Source organism: Gorilla gorilla, chromosome 12 (assembly GCF_029281585.2).
Source record: "Gorilla gorilla gorilla isolate KB3781 chromosome 12, NHGRI_mGorGor1-v2.1_pri, whole genome shotgun sequence".
NCBI lineage: Eukaryota > Metazoa > Chordata > Mammalia > Primates > Hominidae > Gorilla > Gorilla gorilla.
In genome coordinates, this window is record NC_073236.2 from 25854130 (window position 1) to 25878259 (window position 24130).

General features: G+C 51.1%; 1 protein-coding gene across 1 annotated transcript; it reads left to right on the forward strand.

Moving 5' to 3' along the window:
* The first annotated feature begins 92 nt into the window (after positions 1-92).
* LOC115932799 (carboxylesterase 4A-like) lies at positions 93-19254 on the forward strand. Its single transcript, XM_063695510.1, has 12 exons — positions 93-165; positions 5734-5935; positions 10759-10900; positions 10978-11111; positions 11426-11579; positions 13192-13296; positions 13378-13482; positions 13637-13675; positions 14206-14346; positions 14915-14995; positions 15363-15513; positions 19084-19254. The coding sequence occupies exons 1-12, from the start codon at positions 108-110 to the stop codon at positions 19173-19175; spliced, it is 1404 nt and encodes a 467-aa protein (XP_063551580.1). The 5' UTR covers positions 93-107; the 3' UTR covers positions 19176-19254.
* Positions 19255-24130: the final 4876 nt, after the last annotated feature.

Genomic DNA, 24130 nt, shown 5'->3' on the forward strand with positions numbered 1-24130 from the left:
GCAGGGATTAAGAGCAGATAAAAGTGTGCTGACGCACTGTAGACACGGCTACCATGCCATCCACAGTGTTGCCATCACTCCTGCCCACAGCAGGAGCTGGCTGGAGCATGAGGTGGATTCTGTGCTCGAGCCTCACCCTCTGCCTGATGGCGCAGACGGCCTTGGGTAAGACCCCCACCCCTTCCCGAGGGTGTCAGGCAAGACGGGCACAAGGGACGGAGGGACAGGCCCCAGTTCAACCTCTCCTGGGGACAGCAGGGCAGGAGCACTTAGACAAGGCCTGGGCAAATGGAGGGTAGGGTTTCAGGACACTAAACCATCTACCAGCTGGGAGTCTGGACAAGCCCTTTAGCCTCCCTGAACCTCAGGGCTTCTCTGCATTTCCTGCCTCCCGACACCGGTGAAGGGGTCTGAGAACATGGCCACATCTTTCCTTCCTTCCCACCTTTTTCCTTCCTTCCATCCTTCTTTCCTTCTCCTAAGCAGGAGGCCTGTCTCTGCCCCCTCTCTGCTACATGAACCTCTTTACCACCTTCAAATTTCTCCCCAATATCTTTCTTTTTAAAATGAGTACTACACTTTTTACTGTGAAAACAATCTAATACATTAACAAAAGTTTACTGAGGTATAAGATGTATACAGCAAGGTGCACACATCTTTACTGTATAATTATATCTATTATACTAATTATATATATATATATGGTAACCATTATCCAGATCAAGATCTAGAACATTTCCAGTGGGTTAGGCATAGTAGCTCATGCCTGTAATTCCAGCACTTTGAGAGACTGAGGTGGGAGGATTACTTGAGCCCAGGAGTTTGAGACCAGCCTGGGCAAATAGTGAGACCTAGCCTGGGTAAATAGACTCTGTCTCTATTTTTAAAAAACTTTTTTTAAAAAGTTTTTTTAACTTACAAGGATACACCTGTAATCCCAGCACTTTGGGAGGCCGAAGCGGGCAGATCACCTGAGGTCAGAAGTTTGAGACCAGCCTAACCAATATTATTACCCCGTCTCTACTAAAAATACAAAATTAGCCAGGCATGGTGGCACATGCCTGTAATCCCAGCTACTCAGGAGGCTGAGGCAGGAGAATCGCTTGAACCCAGGAGGCAGAGGTTGCAGTGAGCCGAGATCGTGCCATTGCACTCCAGCCTGGGCAACAAGAGAGAAACTCTATCTCAAAAAAAAAAAAAAAAAAAAAAAAAAAAAAACCATCTCCAGCGTCCCATGTACTCCTTCTCAGTCAATACTCAAAGTTACCACTAGTCTGACCTCTATCATAAATAAATTTTGCCTATATATACATATATCCATTATTTTAAATTTGAAGGAAACTTTGCTTACTCCGCTTTTAACATTTTGGCGCATTTTCTTTTCATCTTTTCTTTTCTCTTTTTTTTTTTTTTTGAGACGGAGTCTCGCCCTGTCACCCAGACTGGTGTGCAATGGTGCCATATCCGCTCACTGCAACCTCCACCTCCCGGGTTCAAGCAATTCTCCCCACCTCAGCCTCCCAAGTAGCTGGGACTACAGGCGTACACCACAAGTCCAGCTAATTTTTGTATTTTTTTAGTGGAGATGGGGTTTCGCCATGCTGGCCAGGCAGGTCTCAAAATTCTGACCTGAGATGATCCACCTGCCTCGGCCTCCCAAAGTGCTGGGACCGCAGGCATGAGCCACCATGCCTAGCCTCTTTTCACCTTTTCATTGTGTATTTATCTATAGCTGTACTATTAGAATGTACACAATTTTAAGCCAAATGTGGTGGCTCGTGTCTATAATCCCAGCATTTTGGGAGTCTGATGTGGGAGGATTGCTTAAGCTCAGGAGTTCAAGACCAGCCTGGGCAACATAACTAGAGCCCATCTGAACAAAAAATTTAAAACTTAGCCAAGCATGGTGTGGTGCATGCCTGCAGTCCCAACTACTCAAGAGGCTGAAGTGAGAGGCTCACTTGAGTTTGGGAGGTGAAGGCTGTAGTGAGCTATGATCATGCCACTGCCTTCCAGCCTGGGCAACAGAGGGAGACCTTGTCTCAAAAAAAGAAAAAAATAAGGGAAAGAAAAGAAAAGAAAGAATGAAAGAATAAACACAAGTTTATACTCTGGGGTTTTTCTCTTTTTTTTGTTTTTTAATTTAAATTATTACCAAAAACAGTTTAAAGTTTGAGTCTGTAGTTACATTGGCCTTGCTTGGTCCCCAGATATAAATGATGCTTCCAGTATTCACTATGGTATAGATAAATCTAGTTCAGAAAGGTCTTTGTTTTCATGTGTTTCTGACTATTTTCACAGGGGAGAGACCCAGAAGTGGAATTACTGAGTGAAGGCATGTGAACTTTTCTTTTCTTTTATTTTCTTTTTTGGTTGTTGTTTTGTTTATGAGATGGAGTCTCACTCTGTCTCCCAGGCTGGAGCACAGTGATGCGATCTTGGCTCACTGCAACCTCCACCTCCTGGGTTCAAGCGATTCTCCTATCTCAGCCTCCTGACTAGCTGGGATTACAGGCATGCACCACCACGCCCAGCTAATTTTTGTATTTTTAGTAGAGACAGGGTTTCACCATGTTGGCCAGGCTGGTCTCGAACTCCTGACCTCCAGTGATCCACCTGCCTTGACCTCCCAAAGTGCTGGGATTACAGGCGTGAGCCACCACACCAGCTGGCAAGTGAACTTTTCATGGCTTTGTATACATTTCGCCAAATTATTTTCCCAAGGCATTGTATCAGTTTATCCTCCACCAACAATATATGTGAATGTCCTTTTCACTGTATCTTCACCAGAATTAGATGCCATCGCTTTTAAATTTATTAGGTCTAAGTTGTAACTCCTGGTTTTAGTTAGCACTTTATGACCACCAGTAAGGTGGAATATTGTTTTCATAGGTGCTTACATGCTGCCTCTGGGTAGCAGAGCTGAGATGGGGTCCACTCCATGGCAGCTCATGCTCAGGGGTCTAGAGCACTCTGCTACATGGCTAGGTGCCCCTTGGAGGCTGGGGAGCCGACAGAAAAACATGGTTTAAGGCACTGCTCTGATGTAAGATACTTTTCTGTGTGACCTCGGCCAACTTATATAACCCCTTTGAGCTTCAGCTTCCACATTTGTATAGTTTTGTAACAATAACATTTGCCCTATAAGGTTTTCAGAAAAATGAGGTGAGGCTGGGCGTGGTGGCTCATGCATGCCTGTACTCCCAGAACTTTGGGAGGCCAGAGTGGGAGGATCACTTGAGGCCAAGAGTTCAAGACCAGCCTGGGTAACAAAGTGAGACCCTGTCTCTACAAAAGAGAAAAAGAAAAAAAGAAAAAAATGAAGTGAGATAATTTAAAGTGTTTGGCACAGCACCCAGGCTATAACGAAGGCCCAGTAAATTATAGCTATTGGCTATTCCACCATGAGTGGACCCTGGATTCAGGGCAAATCCAGGTAATGGGTTAGACCTTGGCCTCCTGGCTGTGTCCTGTGAGACTGCAGGCTGGTCATGGCCCCCCTCTGGGTCTTTGGGCCTCCCTCAGCTCCTCCCAAGTCCAGTGGAGAAGCCCATGTGAAAGAGCTTTGTAAACTGCAAAGGCTGCACAAATGGGAGATTTGAGCTGGCCCTTGCCCCTGCTGGCCTGCCTCCATGCTTGAAGGGTCTCCATTGCAGTCACTTCTTTTTGCCCAGATATTGCTTATGTGAGACCTGTAGAGACCTGGGGGCATGGGCAGAGAGGCATTTTTGGCAACCTGCAGCTGGGAGTGTGAAGGTGTGCTCTATTGCATCAATTCCAAATCCTATTCCAAAAACCATTTGCATCAAAATCTGGGGAGGTTTGCAACCCTGAGATTCTCATCAGAGAGTGTGGAGTGGGACCAAGGAATACATATTTTTGCAATGATCCTCCAGGTGATTCTGATGCACAGATAGGTTCGCTAATTACTTGGATCAGGTCTGCTTTCTGTCATTTTACAGAATGAGCTCCATAGGACCGGAGCACAGAACAATTCAGTTTGTGTTTTTGTTGTTTGTTTTTTGGTTTTTTGTTTGTTTGTTTTGAGACGGAGTCTTGCTCTGTCACCCAGGCTGGAGTACAGAGTGATCTCTGCTCACCACAACCTCCTCCTCCCAGGTTCAAGAGATTCTCCTGCCTCAGCCTCCTAAGTAGCTGAGATTACAGGCTTGTGCCGCTGTGCCTGGCTAATTATTATTATTGTTTTTTTTTTTTAGTAGAGATGGGGTTTCACCATGTTGGCCAGACTGGTCTTGAACTCCTGACCTCAGGTGATCCACCTGCCTTGGCCTCCCAAAGTGCTGGGCTTATAGGCGTGAGCCACCGTGCCCAGCCCAATTCGGTTTTGATAAAAGGAGGAGGGGGCAAATAGACAAGGGCACTTCAGGAAGGGACAGTGGATGTGAGGCTTCAATGACTCTTGGCAATAGGAGTGGGGCAGGATGATAGCCTGGAAGAGGAAGAAAAGAGTATCCACGGGAAGTCGGATTCAACTTAGCTTATTTCATTTCTATGCCAAGAGCTGGCTATGGTATAAGTTTGCTGGCACTGTGTATGTGTGCTTGTGTGTGCGTGTAATAAGTATGCTGTAGATAGATTTGTTGTCACCTATGTACAACTGCACTTGTATGCATATGTATGTATGTATATGGACATGCATTTTACTCTTCTGTTTCTGCATGTTTCTTGGAGTGTTTGTTTGTCTGTTTTGAGATGGAGTCTTGCTTTGTCACCCAGGCTGGAGTGCAGTGGCAAAATCTCGGCTCACTGCAACGTCCGCCTCCAGGGTTCAAGCGATTCTCCTGCCTCAGCCTCCCGAGTAGCTGGGATTACAGGTGCCCGCCACCACGCCTGGCTAATTTTTGTATTTTTAGTAGAGACAGCGGTTTCACCATGTTGGCCAGGCTGGTCTCGAACTCCTGACCTCAAGTGATCTGCCCACCTCGGCCTCCCAAAGTGCTGGGATTATAGGTGTGAGCCACTGTGCCTGGCCTTTTTCTGCATGTTCCTTTGTAGATGAGCTGTGCTCACATGTACCTATATCATAAATTAGCATGTACATGTGAATATTAGATGCGAGTATGCATATGAGTAAGAATGCATATATGTGTGTATGATTTCTTCCTAGAAACATGCTGGGCTAATGTTAACAACAATTAACACACCTGTAATCCCACCTGTAATCCCAGCACTTTGGGAGGCCAAGGTGGGCAGATCACGAGGAACACTGCCTCTACTAAAAATACAAAAAATTAGCCGGGTGTGGTGGCGGGCGCCTGTGGTCCCAGCTGCTCTGGAGGTTGAGGCAGGAGAATGGCGTGAATCTGGGAGGCGGAGCTTGCAGTAAGCCGAGATTGAGCCACTGCACTCCAGCCTGGGCGACAGAGCAAGATTCCATCTCAAAAAAAATAAATAAATAAATAAATAAATAAATAAATAAATAAATATAAATAAATAAATGAAACGTTAAAGGAGAGAAAAAATTCTGAGAGAAGCACAAGAAAAAGTGGACAGACACACAATGGTTATGATCAATTGTTATGAAAAGCAGCCACTGCTTCCCATGACAGATGGGCCAGGGTCCCATTTGTGGCTGAGTGGCTGCGCAGGGGTGACCCTTTTCCCTCCTCTTTCCAGGTGCCTTGGTCCCATTTGTGGCTGAGTGGCTGAGCCAGGGTCCCATTTGTGGCTGGGTGACTGAGCAGAGGTGACCCTTTTCCCTTCTCTTCCCAGGTGCCTTGCACACCAAGAGGCCTCAAGTGGTCACCAAATATGGAACCCTGCAAGGAAAACAGATGCATGTGGGGAAGACACCCATCCAAGTCTTTTTAGTAGTCCCCTTCTCCAGACCTCCTGTAGGTATCCTCAGGTTTGCACCTCCAGAACCCCGGGAGCCCTGGAAAGGAATCAGAGATGCTACTACCTACCCGCCTGGGTAAGAGTCAGAGGCCTGTCCACTGGGGTGGGGGGTCAATGGGCCTATGCCTGCATCTGGGTGGGGCTTTGCACAGCTGACTGAGAAGAACTCACTGTGTGATCACAGGCAGGCCTGGGGCCCATTCTGGGCCTCAGTTTTCAGACCCGTATCATGAGCAAACTGGTCCTGATGGTGTTTACGTCACTGACAATGCTGCTGTTGGTTTTGGCTTTTGTTTTTGTTTTTTTTTTTTTAGATGGAGTCGCGCTCTGTTGCCAGGCTGGAGTGCAGTGGCACGATCTCGGCTCACTGCAACCTCCGCCTCCCGGGTTCAAGCGAGTCTCCTGCCTCAGCCTCTGAGTACCTGGGGCTACAGGTACGTGCCACCATGCACACCTAATTTTTGTATTTTTAGTAGAGACAGGGTTTCATTATGTTGGCCAGGATGGTCTCGATCTCTTGACCTCGTGATCCACATGCCTCGGCCTCCCAAAGTGCTGAGATTACAGGCATGAGCCACTGCGTCTAGCCTTGTTGTTGGTTTCTTAGAGGAGAGCTCCAGGCAAGGGGGAGGCTGTCACTGACCGTGCTCCAGCACCTGCTGGGGAGCTGCGTTTTCCTAAATGTGTCTGAGGAGCAGTGTTCACTCTCACATCACCCCCTGACCCAGTCCGGAGCTCTTCCCTCTCTCTGGGGGCTGAGCCCTGAGTCACAGAAGCATAATTAGAACAATGACTGCCCTTTGAAGCACTGGGCTTGGCGATTTACCCAGAACAAGTGTATTTACTGTTTATTCAGACTATTGAGTAATCCACTGTCCAGAACATTCTGTGGCAATCATTAACAATGCTCAGCATCAGTTGGTTAAAGCACAGGGTTTAGAAAAATGTCTGAGAACCTGGGTATCAGCTGATATAAAAAGATACAAATACCACCCCAGGTGTCTAGCTGTTAAAAACAGGTTGTTGGCTGGGCACAGTGGCTCACACTTGTAATACCAGAATTTTGATAGGCCAAGGCAGGATGACTGCTTGAACCCAGGAGTTCAAGACCAGCCTGGGCAGCATGGCAAGACCCCATATCTACAGAAAATTAAAAAAAAATATCTGGGGGCGGTGGTGAGCACCTGTGGTCCCAGTTACTCTAAAGGCTGGGGTGGGAGGATCAATCACTTGATCAAAGCCCAAGGGATCATGGTTGTAGTAAGCCATAAGTGCACCACTGACTGCACTCCAGCCTGAGCCACAGAGTGAGACCCTGTCTCAAATAAAAAAAAAAAAAAAAAAAGCAGGTTGTCCACTATTAGAACATGACTAGCAGTTACTAAAATACCAGAGCGCTCCTTGTCAGAACATTGGCTGTCACTGATAAGATCCCAGTTATCCTGAACATTCTGTGACTTATTTAGAATCCCAAAGATCAGGTGACAGAACATGGGATGGCCACTGTTAGAACCCTGGAGATCAGGGATTTAGAGGTTAGGATGTTCACTGTGTAGAAGTCTGGGCATCAGTTGTTAGAAACTGACCATGAGCTGTCAGAACAATGGCTGTTTGGAAACGGAGTGTCAGGTGTAAGAATTTGTGGATTGCTCAGAATAGCCCATGGGGTGGTGGTTGGGGTGGGCAGCGGGAGAGGAGGATGTTTCAAAGATAGTAGTTTCTGCCTGGGTAGTTACAGGGGAGGTGGAAGGAAGGTATCAGACTCCAAATTTATTTTGAAAGTAAAATTGGCAGGATTTGCTGGAGAATTGGATATAAGCCACAAGGAAAGAAGAGGAATCACTGATAATGACTAGTTTTTGGCCACAGTAGACAAGGAAATAGGGGTACCATTTATCAAAATGAGGAAAACTGGAGCAAGAGCAAGTTTGGGCAAAATAGGAATTCATTTTGAGCCAGGAGCAGTGGCTCATGCCTGTAATTCCAGCACTTTGGGAGGCCAAGGCAGGAAATCACTTGAGCTCAGGAGTTTGAGACCAGCTTGAGCAATGTAGTGAGACCCTGTCTCTACAAGAAATTTAAAAAATTAGCTGGGCGCAGTGCCGTGGTCCTAGCTACTTGGGAGGCTGAGGTAAGAGGATCGCTTGGGCTTGGGAGGTTGAGGCTGCAGTGAGCTGTGATCGTGCCACTCACACTTAGCCTGAGAGGCAGAGTGAGACCCTATCTAAAACACACACACACACACACACACACACACACACACACACACACACACAAACACACAGAGTTCCTTTTGGGGCCTGTTAAATTTGACGTGCTGACGGATGTTCCACGTGGAGGGGCGGTAAGGTGGCTGGAGAGAGGAGACAGAAGGCAAACTGATCATCAGCACATCAGTGGTGTGAAGCCCCTGGGCCTGGATGATGGGAGAAAGGATAGTCAGAAAAAAAAACAAAAACTGAGGGTCGAGGACTGGGCACTCTCATGCTTAGGCCTGGAGAGAAGGAGGAACCACCAATGAGGCGGCAGGAATATCAGGAGCACGGGGTGTTACAGAAGCCCAGAGAAGGAAAGCTGTTCAAGAAAGATAATCTGGCCGGGCGAGGTGGCTCTCACCTGTAATCCCAACACCTTGGGAGGCTGAGGCGGGAGGATCCCTTGAGGCTAGGAGTTCCAGACCAACCTGGGCAACATAGTGAGACCGTGTCTCTACAAAAAAATTAAAAATTATCCAGTGTGATGGTGCGTGCTTGTAGTCCTAGCTACTTGGGAGGTTAAGGATCACTTGAGCCCAGGAGGTCAAGGCTGCAGTGAACTATGATCATGTCACTGCATTGCTGCCTGGGTGACCCTGTCTCTAAAGAAAGAGAGGAGGCTGGGCACCGTGGCTCATGCCTGTAATCCCAGCACTTTGGGAGGAAGAGGCGGGTGGATCACGAGGTCAGGAGTTCGAGACCAGCCTGACCAACATGGCGAAACCCCGTCTCTTCTAAAAATACAAAAATTAGCTAGGTGTCGTGGCATGTGCCTCAGGAGGCTGAGGCAGTGAGCTGATATCTCCTACCTGAACCCAGGAGGCGGAGGTTGCAGTCAGCCAAGATCGTGCCACTGCACTCCAGCCTGGCCGACAGAGCGAGACTCCATCTCAAACAAAAAAAAAGAGAGAAGGAGATAGAGCAAAGGGGAATATAATATGGTCAACCGTGTTGAGGGCTGTCAGGGCAAGTAAGATAATGACAGAGATTTAGCAAGATGGATGTCACTGGTGACCATGGCAGGATGGCTCTGATGGTGGGATGGGCACAGAAGCCTTGGCTGTTCATAATCCCAGTTCCCAGCTATCAGAGCCCTGGCTTTCCTGGTGAGGTGCTAGATGTGGTTTACTAGACAGCATTCTAATACCACATTAGCTGCTGCCAGAGGAGTGTTGGAATGCTGTAGGGAAGGACTGGTGAAAGGGAGCAGGTGATGCTCTGGGAACAGGCTAGGCTAGGACAAGAGCAGAAGGGAGCAGAGGAACAGGCGAGGCAAACAGGGTGTCCTGCGCCCAATCAAATGGTCCAGGCCCTGCTGTTATGAGAATAGCCACCTAGGGGTTGGGCCAGCAGGGAGAAAAGGTGAGGTGGCCGGAGAGCCCATGCTACAAAAATACCCCAAATATCCACACAGTATAAGGCACTGGGCTGGGTGCCAATACTCAGATGAATCTATCTCCATTCCTGCCCTTGGGAAGTGCATGGTCACTTGGGGAGAAAAACAGCCAACTGAAATAACTCCAACCAGGACATGGTCAACAGCGGACAGGAGGCCAGGCATGGTGGCTCATGCCTATAATCCCAGCACTTTGGGAGGCCGAGGTGGGCAGATCACTTAAGGCCAGGAGCTCGAGACCAGCCTGGCCAACATGGTGAAACCCCGACTCTACTAAAAATACAAAAATTAGCTGGGCGTGATGGCGCGTGCCTGTAGTCCCAGCTACTTGCGAGATTGAGGTAGGAGAATTGCTTGAACCTAGAGGCAGAGGTAGCAGTGAGCCAAGATCATGCCACTACACTCCAGCCTGGGCAACAGAGCAAGACTCTGTCTCAAAAAAATAAGTGGACAGGATGTCAGGAGGCACAGAAGAGGAAGTGACCAGGAGAGGAGACACCACTTAAGCTGGGCCTTAAACACGAATAGGAGTTTGCTGGGCAGGGCAGAAGGCATTTGCTTGAGAGGACTGAGGCCCACGGGCTTGGAGGTGGGAGGCAAGGGGCCACATGTATCTACAGCAAAGGGTGGCTGGGACAGAGATGACTGGATGGAAAGGAGGGCCTGGGTACTCCGGGTATCTTAACTTTATCCTGAGGGCAGTGGAGAGCCAGGGAAGATTTTTGTTGATTTGTTTGTTTTTATTGATATATCATAGTTGTACACATTAGGGAAGATATGAAGAAGAGGAGTGACATAGTCCGCCAGAGTGTGGCCGAGGAGTACGAGTGTGAAGAGGCTGGGGTACTGTCCAGACCAGAGACGGTGGTGGCCTTGACATCTCCCCAGAGGTGGGGATGGAGGGGAGGGACCATATTCCAGAGCTGTTTGGGAGGCAGAAGGGAGACTGAGGGGAGGGTGGAGCATGAAAGACAGGGAGGTGCCCAGGGCAGGCAGGTTCCTGCCTTGACAGCACCAACAGGAGCAGGAATCTCTCCACGGACTGAGGCGCCGGGCAGGGAGGGGATGGTTCCTGAGAGGCCAACCTGCCTCCCAGTCCTGGGCCCCGGGGCTGGCGGAGGCCTCCTGGACACGGACACGCACGCGCACAGACGCTGCCTGGATTTTGCTTTGGGTTCCGTCTTCTCACTGCGGACCCTGGATTGAAACGATCTCCCGGCGGCCGCCGCCGCTACCTGGTGCCCGCAGGTGCCTGCAGGAGTCCTGGGGCCAGCTGGCCTCGATGTACGTCAGCACGCGGGAACGGTACAAGTGGCTGCGCTTCAGCGAGGACTGTCTGTACCTGAACGTGGACGCGCCGGCGCGCGCGCCCGGGGATCCCCAGCTGCCCGTGAGAGCCAGGTCTCCCGCGCCCGCGGTCCCACCGCCGCCCACCGCCCCGCTCAGGCCCCGGCCTTCTTCGTCCAGGTGATGGTCTGGTTCCCGGGAGGCGCCTTCATCGTGGGCGCTGCTTCTTCGTACGAGGGCTCTGACTTGGCCGCCCGCGAGAAAGTGGTGCTGGTGTTTCTGCAGCACAGGCTCGGCATCTTCGGCTTCCTGAGGTGGCGGGGCCGGTACCCTTTGGGACCGCAGCTGTGGCCGGAGCGGCGGGGACTGGGTGGGAAGGGAGGGGCGGGGCCTGGGGCGGGGATGGGGGTGGGGCCGCGAGGCGGGGGCGGGGCCTGGCGCTCGGTGGAAGGGGCGGGCGCTCCATACCGTCTGGATGGGGCGAGCTAACTCCAAGGAAGGGGGTGTGGTCGCAGGACTGGGTCTTAGAGGAGCAAGGCTGGGCTGGGTGGGGGAAGCCCAGGAGGGCAGCCCAAGGCGCCCCGACTGTCGAGGCCCGGGACCCTGACAGTGAACCCCACACGCCCAGCACGGACGACAGCCACGCGCGCGGGAACTGGGGGCTGCTGGACCAGATGGCGGCTCTGCGCTGGGTGCAGGAGAACATCGCAGCCTTCGGGGGAGACCCAGGAAATGTGACCCTGTTCGGCCAGTCGGCGGGGGCCATGAGCATCTCAGGACTGGCGAGAGCAATGCCCAGACGGACCCAGCACAGACTTAGGCTCCTGTGTTCCCACAAATGTATGCTCCACTGCACAGGCCATGTGCAGATTTGCGTGTACAGGAACGTGCCTGCCACAGAAATGCTCTCGCCCCTGCCAAGGGCACAGCCCCTCACAGCCAAGGATGTCTCCTCTGTTGAGAGATAGCACTGATGAGAAAACTGAGCCCCAGGAAGGGTAGTGCTGAGGCTTGGGGTAATCAGTGAATCCAGGTGCTACCCAGCACCTTCTGCCTCTCCACATTCCCCCAGAACTCTATCCCTTGAACAGAGCCCACCATCTGCCCCCTGGGCAAGGCTAGGACCTCACACCAGGCCTGCAAGCCAGGGGCATGAGTTGACGGGCTTTGCCCCTGACTCCTGTGTGACTGCTGACCTGGGATGTGCCTGGAATGTGGGTGTACTGTAAGATGCCCTGTGAGGGGCATATGGCTGGGAAGTGAACACATCACACAGGACATTGCTGGCCACAGTCATAATAATACTCAACAGCTGAGCACTTCCTGTGTGCCAGGCATTCTTCTAAGCACCTTATGTGTCGTCATCCATGTAATTCCTTCAATAGTCCAAAAAGAAAAGTACTGTTGTCTCCATTCTACAGATAAAGAAATGAAGGCCCAGAGAATTAAGCAACTTTATCCAAAATTCACTAAAAAGCAGAGGAAAAAAATTTTTTTTTTTTTTTTGAGACGGAGTTTCGCTCTTGTTGCCCAGGCTGGAGTGCAATGGTGTGATCTCAGCTCACCATTACCTCTGCCTCCCAGGTTCAAGTGATTCTCCAAAGCAGGGAAAGATTGTAAGCAGCAAAGTGATATGATCAGATGTGCATTTAGAGAGATGGCTCAGCCTGCTGCATGGGACTGGGTTGGCAAGAAACAGGAGCAGAGACTCGGAGAGCTACTGGGAGGGGCAGGGATGGGGATAGGATATATCCTAGGGGAGATCATGGGGGCTGGCTCTAAAGCAGGGGCAGGAAAGATGGAGAGCAGAGGATGGCTCAGAGTGATCCAGGAGGCCAAATGGGCAGGACTAGGGCAGCTGGGGTGTGGTCATTAGCAGAGATAGGGAAGGCCCCTGGGGCTGGGGGATGGTATGGGGTAAGGAAGGCCACCCAGACAGGGATTGGCTGGAGCAGGTTTGGGGCACATGAAGTCTGAGGTATCCAAGGGACAGGATGGGAGGCCCTAGATGTACTTGTTCCCCCAACTTGGGCAGTGGAGAGAGGCTAACAGCTGTCAGCGCAGGTAACAACCTGGGGAAACCATGAGGTCCCTTCCACCTACCCCTCATTTCTAGCCCTAAAGTAGAGGGAGACCCCTTTTCCACACCAGCAGATTCCCTCCCCCAATCTCACATCCCCTCTGGAACCCACTGGGGCCCACTGTACAGACTAGAGGCAGGAATACCACTGGCTTTAGGTCTAGGACATCACCCTAGGACTCCTGACTCCCTCCCAGCTACTTGCCCTTCCTGGCTTCACTCAGGCTGCCTGCCCATGGCCAGACAGATGCCCAGAACAGCCCAGATGTCTCTACTTGGGCATCTCACGGGTGTATTCCTCCCTGTTCTTGCAGCTGATGTCACCCCTAGTCTCAGATCTCTTCCATCGGGCCATTTCCCAGAGTGGCACCGCGTTATTCAGACTTTTCATCACTCGTAACCCACTGAAAGTGGCCAAGGTGAGTGCCTCTCCTTCCCCAGGGCTCAGCATGGAAGGGCAGGATGGAAGCACCCCTGAGCATCCCTTCTTCTCTCTATAGAAGGTTTCCCACCTGGCTGGATGCAACCACAACAGCACACAGATCCTGGTAAACTGCCTGAGGGCACTATCAGGGGCCAAGGTGATGCATGTGTCCAACAAGATGGTAGGCAGAACATTCCAGCTGTCTGACCTGGCTGCCTGAGGGCCATCCTCCTATCCTGGTACCCAGCCACCCCCAACTACTTCCCCAGGGACCCTGTCTCAAGAGCACACAAGGGAGACTTCCTTTAACTCTGATCCCTTCCTCTCCCCCACAGAGATTCCTCCAACTGGACTTCCAGAGAGACCCTGAAGAGGTAAACAGGCCACATTCTACAATTTGAGTATTTATTTAACACCTACTTTGTGCCAGGCACTTGGGATACTTAGGGAATTGTTCAGGCCAAGATCCCTTCCCTAGTGGAGCTGATGTTCCGGTGGGGAAGGAGAATAAACCCTATAAATAAATATATTGTCCACCTCCTTAGAAGGTGATAAGTGAATAGCAAGGAATGGAGAGGGTAAAGGGGTTGGACATGTTGGGAGGTATGGACTTTTAAATAGAATGGCTAGAACAGGACTCAGTGAAGTGAAATTTAGCAAAGATTTTCAAGAGGTGAAGGAGTGAGCTATACAGATACCCGCGGCCATCCCAAGTCCACGTAATTTGGTCCTGCCTATCCTGCTGCCCTCCCACACCCATCCTCCTGGGGCTCACCATGCCAGCCCCAGCCTTTTCCCAATCAAAGAACCTAGGCTAGAGCAGCCTCTGAAGGGGCACCCAAGCTCGCAGGGACCCTGGGAGGATACTTGAGGAGACTGGGTGGAAATGCCCTTTGCCTTGTAGATTATCTGGTCCATGAGCCCTGTGGTGGATGGTGTGGTGATCCCAGATGACCCTTTGGTGCTCCTGACCCAGGGGCAGGTTTCATCTGTGCCCTACCTTCTAGGTGTCAACAACCTGGAATTCAATTGGCTCTTGCCTTACGTAAGTGAGTAGGAGTTCAATTGGCTCTTGCCTTACGTAAGTGAGTACCATAGTGGAGGCAGGGAAGGATGCCTCTTGGACGGTGCTGGGCACCAGGTCAGATGCCAGTAGCCCCTCTGTGGATGCCCTATGTTTGGGAGCCTCCTGTAGTCCCTGTACAGTGAAAACTGGCCATGAATGATGGAGGGGAAGAAGGGAGAAGTATGGCCTGTTGGAGATTTGAGGGCCACAAATTCTCAGATCATAGTTTAGATGGGTTATGATGTTCATTCCCAAGCCTCTAGGCAACTGAAAATCCTGAAGCCCTCCCTTGCTCCTGGGTCAGGGTAGATGCCCCAACTCAGGATGGACCCCCACTCAGCACCACTTCAGCTCTGGCCCAGGTGGTAGTGATGAGCAGGATGGGAGCAGGGGGACAAGAGAGAGTCATGGGCCCTTCCTGGGCTGTGTGCTGTGTCTGATAACTCATCATTAGATGGGCAAGACCTTTGGGGCCTTTGTAGCTCTGGCCAGAATCCCTCCTAATGCTCAGGCCTGACCCACACTGGGGTCCTTGTCTTGTGAACAGATCATGAAGTTCCCGCTAAACCGGCAGGCGATGAGAAAGGAAACCATCACTAAGATGCTCTGCAGTACCCACACCCTGTTGGTGAGGGACCCAGCTGGCAGGGGTGCTCAGTTTGGACAGGGTTGACCCCCCCATTTTTTTTAACCTAGTAGCTGCTCTTTGCAAAGGGGCTCACAGCCAGGGTAAGGATCTTTCTTGGAGGGTCTGGGGTTTGCTGTGGGATCAGATGACTGCTTACAGGTAAGGTGCTCAGGGTCACAGGGGCAGTTATGCAGCAAAATCAGGGGTTACAATCAGCAGAGACAGAAACTTTCCCAGGAAGCTCCCTTTTTTCCCCCTCCCAGGCCAAAAACTCCTGGGGGGTTGAGCATGGATCCAAGTCACTGGTGGGCCCACCTCTGGCCCAGCTGGCACCCAGGCCTCAGGTAAGTGTGGCCTCCTCACTCAGAATATCACCAAGGAGCAGGTACCACTTGTGGAGGAGTACCTGGACAATGTCAATGAGCATGACTGGAAGATGCTACGAAACCGTATGATGGACATAGTTCAAGATGCCACTTTCGTATATGCCACACTGCAGACTGCTCACTACCACCGAGGTATGCGGGGTCCCCAAGAGTGGCCACACTGGCCCCGTCCACTCTCCAGGTGTGCTGTTTACCAACTGGGCTTATCGACTGCTCCCCTACCCTCTCTGTACTTCTGGGCTAGTACAGGATTCTAAGATATCACAGAGGAGGCAGCATGCTATCAACTACAAGAGAGGAAGGGGCCAGGCACGGTGGCTCAAGCCTGTACTCCCAGCACTTTGGGAAGCCGAAGTGGGTGGATCATTTGAGGCCAGGAGTTCTAGACCAGCCTCACCAACATGGTGAAAACCCATCTCTACTAAAAATACAAAAAAATTAGCCAGCTGTAGTGGTGCATGCCTGTAGTCCCAGCTACTCAGCAGGCTGACGCAGGAGAATCGCTTGAACCTGGGAGGGGGAGGTTGCAGCGAGCCGACATCACACCACTGCACTCCAGCCTGGGCAACAGAGCGAGACTCCATCTCAAAAAAAAACAAAAAAAGTATAAGAGAGGAACTGTTCTTCCTTAGGAACAAGGGCAGGACCTCAAACAGTCCAGAGGAGAAGCCTGGGGTGGTCAGGGAAGGCTTCCTGGCTGAGAGGACAGGCTTAGGGGCACCTTGAAAGTTCAGGCTGACTGGGGCTAGGGGAACATGTGGGTAACAGGTTAAAGTGGGGGGCTGGAAAATGCAGACACCAAAGACCCTTCAATATGAGGCCAAGAAAGGAAGGTTCAGAACAGGGAAAAGGAAGGCTTCCATGATCCTGGCCACAATCCTGTGAATTAGGTTTTAGTATTCTCAGTCTGAAGATAAGGAATTATTGATACAATTCAGAAAGGTAGAGCAACTTGCTTTAGGTCACACAGCGAATGAGTAGTGCAGACAGGATTCAAGTCTGCCCCCTTGATTCTGAAGCCAAAGCTCTTTTTCCTGCTTGGTGCAGGTGAGTGGGAGGCATGGGGTGGATGAGAAGCCTAGGCAGAGGCTTTTCCTGCATCCCTCCTCAGTTTCCCTATTCACAGATGCCGGCCTCCCTGTCTACCTGTATGAATTTGAGCACCACGCTCGTGGAATAATCGTCAAACCCCGCACTGATGGGGCAGACCATGGGGATGAGATGTACTTCCTCTTTGGGGGCCCCTTCGCCACAGGTGCAAAGGTCCCACCTGATACCCCAACTGGGTGTCCAGTCTCCCACCTCTGGATGCAGACCCACCCCTCCATCGGCGGGCCACAGGGAGCTCACCAGTTCCTAATCTGTGATGCTCTCCCAAATGAAAGTCGTCTGCTCCGCAAGCAGCAGAAGCAGCAGGAGTAGGGTGGGAGGGCAGCATCCCCTGCTCTGTCCGAAATCCCACATCCCATTCTGCCCCCAGGCCTTTCCATGGGTAAGGAGAAGGCACTTAGCCTCTGGATGATGAAATACTGGGCTGCACAGGGTGAGTCTGCCCCCCAGCACATCTGGGCATTCTACCTGCCCAGTGCTGGACCCGAGGAAGCCAGCTGCTTCGGATATTTGCCCCAGCATGTCCTACAGGAACTGCCCAGTCGGCCCAACCAGGGTGCCCCTTCTTCTTCAGCTTTCCCCAGTCAGTCACCGGATCCTAAACGTCTCTAGAATGTGTCCTTCTTGATCCATGACCCACACTCTTCATTCACTCAAGCATTCCATAGTCATTCACCACTGCACTCTTTTGGGCCCAGCCCCAGTACTGGGAGCTGGAATTCAAGGATGTTGCAGACATGAGCCCCATCCTCCAGCAGCTCACCACATAAAATCAGGAAATTACAATCTGGTACGCTGAGAGCTGTACTGGGGGAGCACAAGGCACTTTGAGAGCATAGAGGAGGTGTCTGGCCCAGCCTAGGGGGCAGGTGACATGTAAAGAGAGCTTTGGCTAGCCTTGTGACTATTTTCTTAGTCTCGCTCTGTCACCCAGACTGGAGTGCAGTGGCACAATCCCAGCTCACTGCAATCTCCGCCTCCCAGGTTCAAGTGATTCTCCCGCCTCGGCCTCCTGAGGAGTTGGGATTATAGGCCACCACACCTGGCTAATTTTTGTATTTTTGTAGAGGTGGGGTTTCACGTTGGCCAGGCTGGTCTTGAATTCCTAACCTCAAGCTATCCACCCACCTCGGCCTCTGAAAGTGCTGGGATTACAGGCATGAGCCACTGCGCCTGGCCTCTCTCCTTTCAATTCATCCTCCTTATGACACTCAAAGTGTCTTTCTTTTTCTTTTTTTTTTCAATTTTTTTGAGACAGGGTCTCACTCTGCTGCCCAGGCTAGAGTGTAGTGGTGCAATCACAGCTCACTGCAGCCTTGACCTCCCAGGCTCAAGCAATCCTCCCACTTCAGCCTCTCAAGTAGCTGGGACTACAGGCACATACAACCATGCCCGTCTAATTTTTTTTTTTTTTTTTGAGACAGAGTCTCGCTCTGTCACCCAGGCTGGAGAGCAGTGGTGCAATCTCAGCTCACTGCAAGCTCTGCTTCCCAGGTTTATGCCATTCTCCTGCCTCAGCCTACCGAGTAGCTGAGACTACAGGTGCCTGCCACCATGCCTGGCTAATTTTTTTGTATCTTTAGTAGAGACGAGGTTTCACCATGTTAGCCAGGATGGTCTCGATCTCCTGACCTCGTGATCTGCCCGCCTCGGGCTCCCAAAGTGCCGGGATTACAGGTGTGAGCCACCACGCCTGGCCTAATTTTTGTATTTTTTGTAGAGATGAAGTCTTGCTATTTTGCCCAGACTGGTCTCCAACTCCCGGGCTCAAGCAATTTTCTCACCTATGCCTCCCAAAGTGTTGGTCTTACAGGCGTTAGCCACCATACCCAGCCCAAGGGGTCTTTCTGAAATAACATCTGACCAAGTCACTCTCCTGTTTAAAACTCTTCATGGCTTCTCTCTGCCTCCAAGATAAAGTCCCAGCTCCTCAACCTTGCGTGAAAGGCCTTTCAAAATCTTTCCTATGTCATCTCCTTTCCACTTCGATCCCTTTCACACGCATTCTCTTTTTTTTGTTTTTGTGTTTGTTTTTGAGACAGAGTCTCGCTCTGTCACCCAGGCTGGAGTGCAGTGGCGCGATCTCGGCTCACTGCAATCTCCACCTCCCAGGTTCATGCTATTCTCCTGCCTCAGCCTCCCGAGTAGCTGGGACTACAGGCACCCGCCACCTCGCCCGGCTTTTTTTTTTTGTATATTTAGTAGAGACAGGGTTTCGCCATGTTAGCCAGGGTGGTCTCGATCTCCTGATCTCGTGATCCGCCCGCCTCAGCCTCCCAAAGTGCTGGGATTACAGGCATGAGCCACCAGGCCTGGCCACACACACACTCTATTTTTACCTAACTCTTGACTTGTGCTTCCTGCAAAAGCCTTGGTCTTTTATATCTCTCAACCTGGCACATACTGTTTGCTCTGCCTGGAAGGCCCGCCCCAATACACACTTTCCTACTCTTTATTAAAGTTCTAAGTATCATCTCCGTAAAGCCCTCTGGAACCCCAATTCCCAAGGGCAAATTAAACGAGGGAAGGGTGAAAGAAAGAAGCAGGATGAAAAGGAACACAGGTAGTCCTCTCTTTTTTATTTCTGGGCAGAAACCCCAATGATGGGAATCTGCCCTGCTGGCCACACTACAACAAGGATGAAAAATACCTGCAGCTGGATTTTACCACAAGAGTGGGCATGAAGCTCAAGGAGAAGAAGATGGCTTTTTGGATGAGTCTGTACCAGTCTCAAAGACCTGAGAAGCAGAGTCAATTCTAAGGGTGGCTATGCAGGAAGGAGCCAAAGAGGGGTTTGCCCCCACCACCCAGTCCCTGGGGAGACTAGCCATGGACATACCTGGGGACAAGAGTTCTACCCACCCCAATTTAGAACTGCAGGAGCTCCCTGCTGCCTCCAGGCCAAAGCTAGAGCTTTTGCCTGTTGTGTGGGACCTGCACTGCCCTCTCCAGCCTGACATCCCATGATGCCCCCCTACTTCACTGTTGACATCCAGTTAGGCCAGGCCCTGTCAACACCACACTGTGCTCAGCTCTCCAGCCTCAGGACAACCTCTTTTTTTCCCTTCTTCAAATCCTCCCACCCTTCAATGTCTCATTGTGGCTCCTTCTTATGGGAGGTCGACCCAGACTGCCACTGCCCCTGTCACTGCACCCAGCTTGGCATTTACCATCCATCCTGCTCAACCTTGTGCCTGTCTGTTCACATTGGCCTGGAGGCCTAGGGCAGGTTGTGACATGGAGCAAACTTTTGGTAGTTTGGGATCTTCTCTCCCACCCACACTTATCTCCCCCAGGGCCACTCCAAAGTCTATACACAGGGGTGGTCTCTTCAATAAAGAAGTGTTGATTAGACCTGAATTTCTCCACCTATAAAATGGGTGTGTGAAGTGAATGATGTCTCAATTTCAGCCCTGAGAGAAAGGAAGTATTGCTGCCTGCTCCTTAGTGGGCTGTGCCTGGATGCTACACTCAGTCAAAGGGTGCTACTGCAAAGTTGCCTGGGGTACAAAACACTTGCCTTTTGCCTTCATGGTCTCAAGTGCACCCCTCAGGACAGCAGGACAGCCACACCCATGCTCACTTGTCCATCAGTTTAGGTCTTAGTGCCACATCTAGATTCCTCTGGCCTCTCCTGCAGCCCGTGTGTATCCCAGCCTGTCCCACAGTTTTGTTTCGTTGTTTTGTGGGGTTTTTTTTTTTTTGAGACGGAGTTTTGCTCTTGTCACCCAGGCTGGAGTGCAATGATGAAATCTCAGCTCACTGCAGCCTCAGTCTCCCGAGTTCAAGCGATTCTCCTGCCTCAGTCTCCCAAGTAGCTGAGATTACAGATGCCAACCACCATGCCCGGCTAATTTTTGTATTTTTAGTAGAGATAGGGTTTCATCATGTCGGCCAGGCTGGTCTCAAACTCCTGACCTCAGGTAATCCACCCGTCTCAGCCTGCTGATGTGCTGGAATTACAGGCATGAGCCACCATGCCTGGCCACTGTGGGCTTTTTGGTGGTAAAATACACACGACAAATTTTACCATTTTAACTATTTTTGTTTTTTGTTTTGTTTTTTGTGGTGGTTTTTTTTTTTTTTTGAGACGGAGTCTCTCTCTGTCGCCCAGGCTGGAGTGCAGTGGTGCGTTCTCGGCTCACTGTGATCTCTGCCTCCCGGGTTCACACCATTCTCCTGCCTCAGCCTCTCGGATAGCTGGGACCACAGGCGCCCACCACAACACCCAGCTAATTTTTTTTTTTTTGTACTTTTAGTAGAGACGGGGTTTCACCATGTTAGCCAGGATGGTCTCGATCTCCTGACCTCGTGATCCACCCACCTCGGCCTCCCAAAGTGCTGGGATTACAGGCGTGAGCTACTGCGCCCAGCCCATTTTAACTATTTTTAAATGTACAGTTCAATATCATTAAGTACATTCACATCATTGCACAACCATCACCACTATTCTGTCTTTAGAACTTTTTCATCATTTAAACTGAAACTCTGTACCCATTCAACAATGACTTGCTGTTACCCCCTCTTCCTAGCCCCCGGTAACCCCTATTCTGCTTTCTGTCTCTATGAACTTGACTCTTCCAGGTGCCTGATATAAGTACAGTAATGCAGTATTTGTCCTTTTGTGTCTGGCTTATTTCACTTCACATGATGTCTTCAAGTTTCATCCATGCTGTAGCATCTATCAGAATTTCCTTCCATTTTAAGGCTGGATAATATTCCATCGCAAGTATATAACACATTTTGTTTATCCATCCATCCAGTGATGGGCATTTGGGTTCTTTCCACCTTTAGGCTATTGTGAATAATGCTGCTATGAACACTAGCATAGCGTCCCACAGTATTTTTGTCCCAAACTAGTGTTGATTAGGCTAGTGTTGATCAAACCAGTGTTGATCAAACTAGTGTTGATTCCCAGAGGTTCCTGAGTCTCTGGGGCAAATGGAAGCTGCACATATCTGTGGGATGAGGCACATCTAATTCCCCATACCCCAGGATCTAACCCCCAAAGCAAAGGGATGGTGAAGGAGGGCAGAAGCCCCTTCCAAGCAAACATTAATCCTCACAACAACCGTGGATCTTATTATCCCCATTTTACAGATGAAGAAACTGAGGCATTGAGACATTAAAAAGCCTTGCCCAAAGGCCTGAGCTGGTGGAGGCAGAGCGGGAATTGGATCCAGGCCTGTCTGAGGCACCCTGCCACCTCCATCCAGACCTGGAGCAATCCCTGAGAAGGGTGGCTACCACCAGAGATGTGGCAGCTCTGGTCTCAGGAAGCACAGCCGGAGGATGTCCCAGGCAACCAAACAGCCACTCATCAGTAAGGAGCCAGAGTGAGGGCTGCTAGTTCAGCCCCCGGAAGGTGGTCCAGGGGCAGCCAGTGCAGAACTCAGCAGGAGCTCAGTTCCAACTGAGCCTGATTTCACTCCAGTGTCCACAAGGGACATCCTGACCTGGAGGTCCTCGGCTACTCACCCTGGGGCCTGCTGGCACAGCCTAGGAGCTAGCCCAGGCCTGCCTCTGATGGTTCCCCCTGATTTCTCCCCTGACAAAGATTCTCTCCTTGACCAAACTACTCAGACTTTCCTGAACTTCTTCAGCTAGGCCTGACTTTTTAGCAAGATTCCTGCTAAGTCAGTTTAACCAGAGCCCCCCACCTTCGATATCTGATCATATTCCATAATCCAATTAAGTTCCTTAGCCTTGGCCAGGCACGGTGGCTCACGCCTGTAATCCCAGCACTTTGGGAGGCAGAGGCACGCAGACCACTTGAACTCAGGAGTTCGAGACCAGCCTGGCCAACATGGTGAAACCCCATTCTACTAAAAATAGAAAAATGAGCCGGATGTGGTGGTGGGCACCTGTAATCACAGCTACTTGAGAGGCTGAGGCAGAAGAATCACTTGAACTCAGGAGGTGGAGGTTGCAGTGAGCTGAAATCGTGCCACTGCACTCCAGCCTGGGTGACAGAGCAAGACTCTGCCTCAAAAATATAAAAAATAGAAGTTCTTTAGCCTCTATTATCCCCAAGATGATGTCTGGTCACCCTGGCCTGCCTGCAGCAAGAATCCTATTGGATGGGCTTAGCCAGAATTCCCCCCTTTATCTCTGATATTTCCTCTTAGTAATTTTCCATCCACTGACCCCACCTTGCTCCTTGGCTATAAATTCTCACTTGTCCATGCTGTATTCAGAGTTGAGCCCAATCTCTGTCCCCAGCTGCCTGACTGCAAAACCCCACTGTGGCAGTCCCTATGCCTATTTCTTTTTCTTTCTTTTTTCTTTCTTTTTTTTTTTTTTGGAAACAGGGTCTCCTCTGTTGCCCAGGCTGAAGTGCAGTGGTGCCATCATGGCTCACTGCAGCCTCAAACTCCTGGGCTCAAGCAATCCTCTCATGTCAGCCTCCCAAATAGCTGGGACCACAGACAGCCACCACCAGCCTTGGCTAATTTTTTTTTAATTTTTGGGCCTGACACGGTGGCTCATGCCTGTAATCCCAGCACTTTGGGAGGCTGAAGCAAGAGGACTGCTTGAGCCCAGGAGTTTGAGACCAACCTGGGCATCACTGCAAGACCCCATCCCTACAAAAAATATTAATTAAGAAAATTAGCCAGTTATGGTGGCACATGCCTGTAGTCCCAGCTACTCAAGAGGCTGAGGTGGGAGAATCGCTTGAGCCCAGAAGGCCGAGGCTTCAGTGAGCTATGATCATCACACCACTGCACTCCAGCCTGGGTGACAGAGTGAGACCCTCTCTACCGCCTTGGCCTCCATAAGTGCTGGAATTACAGGCACAAGCTAACGGCTCGGCCCCTATGCCTATTTCGATGCTCCTGAATAAAGTCTGCTTTACTGAGCTTTAATAAGGACCATGAATGATTTTTCTTGAACGCCCCTCCTCATGCTTTCTCACATGGGTCTGTGGGGAGGGCAGCTGCCTCTAATGGCCACCTGCCCAGGGCCCTCTTCCGCCAACTGGAGGAAGTGCAGCTGAGCAGGAGCCAGGGCTTAGTCGGGTCCAAGCTGGCTGTGGCAGATGTGACAATCATAAAGGGCTCTGAGGAAACCCTAGGACCCTCCATAGGAATCCAAGCCTGGGAGAACCCCAGTGGGCAGTTTGAATGCTGGGTTGGCCCCTGCCTTCCACAGCCCCGGCTCCACACCCTCCCCATACACCCAGGAAGGTGTCCCTCTTCTCGTCAGCTCCTCCCCGGGTTGCATTGCTGGATGACGGAGGCGGGAGGGCTACCTACTACTGCCCCATCGTCCCACCTTGTCTTCCTGCCCCCACTCATGTCCTCCCACGGCCACTTGGAGTCTCTCCTGAAGCTGCTGCCAGGCCCCATCCCGCGTGGATCGGTGCGCAGAACAGACTGGCTCTTGGTGAAAGCCCGAGGACACTTCTGAGTCTTGCCCCAGCCGCCCTCCCCACCGCCGGGTTTCATCCACCCGCCCGCGCCACCGCGGGTATGAAAAAGTGCAGGCGCTAAGCTCACGCAGGCATAGCGCACACACGAGCCCCCTGCCAGCCGGGCCGGGCCGGGCCGCCCACCTGGGGCTGAGCCTGGCTCCTGGCTCCGGATGCAGCGCCCCAGCTTCTCCCTCGCCACGCCCCCACCTTCCACCCGCGAAGCAG

What these genes read in the sequence shown, in the direction of transcription:
- LOC115932799 (XM_063695510.1), top strand. Translation starts at nt 108, where the DNA reads ATGAGGTGGATTCTGTGCTCGAGCCTCACCCTCTGCCTGATGGCGCAG. An exon ending in TGCATGTGTCCAACAAGATG is followed by an intron (nt 13,483 to 13,636) that starts GTAGGCAGAACA and finishes TCTCCCCCACAG; the next exon opens with AGATTCCTCCAACTGGACTT. An exon ending in GACTGCTCACTACCACCGAG is followed by an intron (nt 15,514 to 19,083) that starts GTATGCGGGGTC and finishes ATTTCTGGGCAG; the next exon opens with AAACCCCAATGATGGGAATC.